Genomic DNA, 5664 nt, shown 5'->3' on the forward strand with positions numbered 1-5664 from the left:
CGTGGTGTCACACCTCACAGCAACCTCCAGCTCTTGGACTTAGGTGATTCTCTTGCCTCAGCCTCCCGAGTAGCTGGGACTACAGGCGCCTGCCATAATGCCCAGCTAGTTTTTGTTGCACTATTGCCGGGACCAGGTTCTAACCTACCACTTTGTGTATGTGGGGCTGGCACCCTACTCACTGAGCCACAGGTGCTGCCCATGGGTTCTGTGTTCTTATTGGTGTAAAAAAATTGACTGCTTTTTCCTGCCTGATCACCCATGAAGGAGCATTAAGATTAGGATGTATTTATCCAGAAGATGTTGAGACTGTCTTAAAGAAACCAGCTTATGTGTCACGATAGTAAAACAGCTTCCCATGTACCTCTTCACTTGGCCCATTCTCAGGCTTTTGCCTTGATCTGTCTCTCTTTCTCCCCTTTTATTACCTACAGGATACCTGGGGAGGATGCAGGGCCCCACCTGAGCTCCCCTCGGACGCAGCAACGAGCAGTCCTGGGTCCTGTACCGTTGACCCGTACCTCTCGGACCCAGACACTACGAGACCAGGAGGATGAAATCTTTAAACTCTGATGTCCCCAGAACTGATTGAGAGAAGTAAGATGTTGAAGGAACAACTTGAGGAGGAGCCTGAGGTTAGGCTCAAGAGCATGGCTTCCCAGGCTACCTCCCTCCACTCTGGCCATCTTCCCCAGCTCCTTCTCTGCTAAGAATTCCTTGGCCTGGGGTAGTTTTATTGGCAAGAGTAGGGGATGGGGATTGGACTCCTTTCCAGTTCTTGGGCTGAACCTGGAGTTGTCGTTTAGATTCAAAAGGCTCTTTTTTCATCCATGCTGCCTTTCCTATCCCTCTCACCATTCCCCGGCCTTAAAGCAGGGAAGCAGAGACTCCCTCTCAACTTAATCCTCATCTCCAAGTATGTTATCTAATTTATTTGGTGCTATATTGACTGATATTTATTCACTGTATCCTATTCCTTCTCACTCTTAGCTGAAAAATGGGATTTCGATAGCTCCGGAATGCGGGAGCCCAGGAAGAGTGAGCGAGTACCTGCTGCTCCTCACTTTCCCCCTCTTTAGCCACGGATGTTACTGAGGATGGGGCAACCAGTGATCTGCTCCCATCACAGAGACCGGCAGACAGTGCCAGGCCTTTTCCTCAGTCATAAAGTAAAGAATTCAAGTTTAATCTTGACTAACTCCCTGTGACTTTCCCACAACTCTAGCTCTGAGAAAAGTAGCACTGTAGGGATCTGAACTCTCCAGCAGTTCACCCTTCTAACCTGTTCCTCTGCTCAGCCTATGAGGGGCTAAGGGATGGAAGGATTTCCTTGGAGCTTGAAGAGGACCGTTAGGGGGATCTCTTTGTTATACTTTCTCCCCACCAGAGCCTGTCTGCCAATGCCTTGCCCCTCACTGTGTATTTATTTGCACTTTGTAGCACTGGTCTGTGGTACAGTTTTTTTTTTGTTGTTTGTTTCTTAAACAGAAGTAGGCAAGGGGACCTCAGTGATACTGGAAATATGCCTCAGTCTCCTGTATGGAAGTGGTGAGAGGTGAGATGAGTGGTGTTTAGATACCGTCTTTCCTCTGTAATGATCACAAGCTGGAGAGATTAAACATTGAGCCCCATGCATGTTGCAGTAGTTTTATTTCCTCTAAGAGAATCTCCCTTGCCCTGGCCCCTTCTTCCTGCACTGTGGAGCAGAGCCTCTAGTATCTGTCCAAGCTATGTCTCTAAGGGCCACCTTCCCCCCTTCTGTCCTCACTGTCCCAGTTGGGTTATATAGGCACTGTCCCCTTCCCTGGTTCAGAGGGTGGGAGGAGCCTTGCCTGTTTCAGAAGTCCCTTGTAAGAGATGCAGAGATCCAAGTTTCACTTCGCCTTTTCACACAGCTCTGTTTCCTGTCCTGGGGCTTGAGTGGGAGAGGGCCCTCACCCCTTAGTATTGTTCCTTCTCCACCAACAGTTTGGAGATGGGATGGTCTGAGTCAAAGTGCTCTTGGGAAAGAATGAAGCCTGAGGACTGAAAGGTTAGTGCAGGCAAGCGGGGTTAGGAAGCCCACTATCTGTTGTTTTCTTACTCAGCCATTTTGCTGAGCTGGAATATGCTAGGCCCAGGGCTCTCAGAGCTTCCCCTCATCCAGCAGCTTCCTGAGCCCATCACAGATCTTGCCAAGGTGCTGAGTGAACTCAGGCCCGTAGAGGGCTGTGAGCAGACCGGGGTCAGAAAAGTGATCGAACACGTGGCGGATGCGGCTGTGTGACTTGGGTGTGAGATGGCGCTCCACCAACTCCAGCAGCACATCCCGACACTCGGTCAGCAGGTCTGCCAGAACAGCAGCCTCAAAGGTGAAGTCCACCTCACCAAAGCTAAGTGCCGTCATGGCTCCCTGCCGCAGCTTCTCACGAAAGCGGGTAGCCAGGGCCAGTTCACTAGAGCCAAAGCAGCCACTGCGGTGCAGGACGGCTACCTTGACAGCCACTTTGATCAGGTCCTTGATAACCCGCTGGGCCTGGGGTCGGCTGTGCGTGTACTCCTTGGACACACGGTAGAGCTCATCTAGCACCTCACTGCTTGTCTCATCAATGAAGAGATGAGCTACAGACCGACCCGCCATCTTACTCAGTAGCTTCTTCTCTGCTTGCAGTGCCAGACTCTTGGAGCTAAAGGACTCCATGATTCCTGGGAAGTGAGGTGTGGTCAGTCACTGGAAAAAGGCCACAGGCTTCCCTAAAAAGAGAGAAATGGCTTTTTCCCTTTCTGTTGCTTCTTTGATTTCTGTCTCATCCTTATCTGTTTGTCATCTCTTTCCTTTGGGACCTCCTCCTCCCCTGTCTCTCTCTCTCTCTCTCTCTTTTTTTTTTTTTCTGAGACAGAGTCTCACTTGTCACCCTCAGTAGAGTGCGTGGCATCATAGCTCACAGCAACCTTAAAGTCTGGAGCTCCAGCAATTCTCTTGCCTCAGCATCCCGCCTGGCTATTTTTATTTATTTATTTATTTATTTATGACAGAGTCTCACTATGTTGCTCTCAGTAGAGTGTTGTGGTGTCACAGCTCACAGCAACCTCAAACTCTTGGGCTTAAGTGATTCTCTTGCCTCAGCCTCCCAAGTAGCTGGGACTACCGGTGCCTGCCATGACACTCAGCTATTTTTTATTTGTTGTCATTGTCATTGTTTAGTAGGCCAGGGCCAGGTTGGGTGTATGTGGCTGGCACCCTACCCACTGTGCTATGGGTGCTGCCTCTTAATTTTAGAGACAAGGTCTTGCTCTTGCTCAGGCTGTTTCCAACCTGTGAGCTCAGGGCAATCCACCTGTCTCAGCCTCCCGGAGTGCTAGGATAATAGGTGTGAGGCACCCTGCCCAGCCTTATTCCCTGTGTCTTTTTCCTGCTTTTCTCCTTTAGTACTGTGGGAAATCTTGATCTCCACAACAGCCCAGGAGATAGTGATAGCTCTGGCTAGAGGAAGGTGGTCACACACCCAGGATACCCCACCATGAGTTAACTCTCACATGGAATAGGCTATTGCTGCCATAGTGAAGAAGGTAGGGCTTACTGGCAGATAATTCTTACAACTGCCATCTTTGAACATTATGTATCATACATCTATGGGGTGTAGGTATCACTATCCTTATTTTACAGCTGAGAAAACTAAAGCTTATGTTCAATAATATACCTCAGATCAAACACAACTGTTTTCCTGACTCTAAAAGCTTCTGTGGCTCAGTGAGTAGGGTGCCGGCCTTATATACCAAGGATGGTGGGTTCAAACCCAGCCCTGGCCAAATTGCAACAAAGAATAGCTGGGCATTGTGGCAGGCACCTGTAGTCCCAGCTACTTGGGAGGCTGAGGCAAGAGAATTGCCTAAGCCCAGGAGTTGGAGGTTGCTGTGAGCTGTGAGACCATGGCACTCTACCAAGGGCAATAAAGTGAGATTCTGTCTTAAAAAAAAAAAAAAAAAAAGCTCCTGTCAGGCTCGGTGCTCAGTGGTTAGGGCGCCGGCCACATGCACCGGGGCTGGTGGGTTCATACCCCACCTGGGCCTGCTAAATAACAAAAACAAAAATAGCTGGGTATTGGCTCGGCACCTGTGGCTCAAGCAGGTAAGGTGCCAGCCATATACACCTGAGCTGGCAGGTTTGAATCTAGCCCGGCCCACCAAACAACGACGGCTGCAACCAAAAAAAAAAACAGCTGGGCATTGTGGCAGGTGCCTATAGTCCCAGCTACTTGGGAGGCAAAGGCAAGAGAATCACTTAAGCCCAAGAGTGTGAGATTGCTATGAGCTGTGATGTCACGGCACTCTACCCAGGGCGATAGCTTGAGACTCTGTCTCAAAAAAAAAAGAGAGAGAAATTAAGCAATTTGGCTTAAGTCACTAGTAAACGATTAAATTGAGTTTAAAACCATATAATCTAAAGAAAACCTCCTTCCCTGTGATGGTCTCAGTGAGGATGAAGCACTCAGAGGATGCCTGAGGAACAAGCAACTCAGGAAGGGCAGGCAGCACTAAGGTCTACAGTCTCCTGCTGATTGACCTGAGGACCCTCCTGATGGTGTATAAGCTGGGTCTGTCCAGGGTTTGCTCCCATGGCATTTGCTTGTGGTTCTTCTGGCTGTTTTGTTTCTTACTTCCCCCTCCCCTGCTTTGCAGGATGTGGCTGTGACCGCAGTGAGGAGCAGCCTCACCCTCTCCCCCAAACCAAAATGGGAGTCTGAAGAGGCAAGGGAGATGGGTAACTGTAGGGGTTTCTTCCCCAGCTGAATTATTCCAGTGGGAACCTAGAACTTTGTTTTGCTCCCTGGCTTGCCCTGGGGCTTTCTGGCCATGCTCCCCTCCGGAAGAGGAGATTGCTCCATGTGGGCCTTCCTTCCTCCTTGGCCTTCCTTTTACCCTGCTCTCCATTGCCTCCATTGCCATCTCACATTTGATCCACTGTCCTCACCCTTTCTCTGTTTTGGACTCCCTTTTTTTCTTATTTGGGTCCTCCCCATGGTCCTCTGGCCTGGACATGCTTTCCCTCTGGCCTTTACCCATCTATCTCCATGTCTCTGGGATTTCATTGCATTTCTCTATTATTCGCCCACATCCATCCCCATCCCTCAGTTCTTGCCACCCACTCCCATCCCAAACCAGGTCTTTTTTTAAGAGGCTGCTTTGCCACTGGGTGAAACTAAAACTACTGGGGGCTCAGAACTCTACAAATGAGAGTTACACAATTTGGGAAGCTAAGGCTGAAAGAGCCAGGCACCCTTCTGCCATCATCACCCCTGAAGTCTACCCTTCTGTCCTTGCCAGTCCCTCACCTGCTGCGCTCGGTGCCAGTCTTGCCTTGGACGTTCCCCGACCGGAGGGTTGACGGAATGGAGAAACTCCCAAGTGAGGGGCCCTTTGGCTTGGCCCCACCCCTTGAGCCCCGCCTACCCACTCTGCCCAACCTCCGGTTCATCACCGCTGTCACCAAGTCCTGTGGCCCAAGAGCAATCTAGAAAAAAGGTTGGCAAAGGTCAAAAAGAATAGAATTCTGTGGAAAATTCTTGATTCTTGAGGTGGGGAGGAGAGGTTTGCCCATCCCCCAGTCTCAAATTATCTGCCTCTTTCTTTTCTTGCCACCCAGTTCCTTGAGATCTGGTTCTTACATTTCTATAGTACTGGATA

General features: G+C 49.8%; 2 protein-coding genes across 3 annotated transcripts in view; one reads left to right on the top strand and one right to left on the bottom strand.

The window, feature by feature from the left end:
* The window catches only part of LYSMD1 (LysM domain containing 1), a 12361-nt gene extending 10784 nt beyond the window's left edge, over nucleotides 1-1577 (top strand). The window contains exon 3 of the mRNA XM_003800382.3: nucleotides 435-1577. Coding sequence (XP_003800430.1) covers nucleotides 435-573 — 139 coding nt within the window. The 3' untranslated portion in view covers nucleotides 574-1577. The remainder of the gene's footprint in view (nucleotides 1-434) is intronic.
* Nucleotides 1578-1633: 56 nt separating this feature from the next.
* On the bottom strand, nucleotides 1634-5418 carry TNFAIP8L2 (TNF alpha induced protein 8 like 2). 2 transcript variants are annotated; one of them, XM_023519396.1, is made up of 2 exons: nucleotides 5313-5418; nucleotides 1634-2685 (listed from the first exon to the last, which is right to left on the bottom strand). In XM_023519396.1, exon 2 carries the CDS (start codon nucleotides 2678-2680, stop codon nucleotides 2126-2128), a length of 555 nt encoding a protein of 184 aa, XP_023375164.1. In that variant the 5' UTR covers nucleotides 2681-2685; nucleotides 5313-5418; the 3' UTR covers nucleotides 1634-2125. The 2 variants fall into 2 exon arrangements, with proteins under 2 accessions (XP_023375164.1, XP_023375163.1); XM_023519395.1 differs by having other exon boundaries at nucleotides 1634-2733.
* Between the last annotated feature and the right edge of the window lie 246 nt (nucleotides 5419-5664).

This window comes from Otolemur garnettii, unplaced genomic scaffold (genome assembly GCF_000181295.1).
Source record: "Otolemur garnettii isolate 467f Iridium unplaced genomic scaffold, OtoGar3 scaffold00174, whole genome shotgun sequence".
In the NCBI taxonomy this organism is placed as follows: Eukaryota; Metazoa; Chordata; class Mammalia; order Primates; family Galagidae; genus Otolemur; species Otolemur garnettii.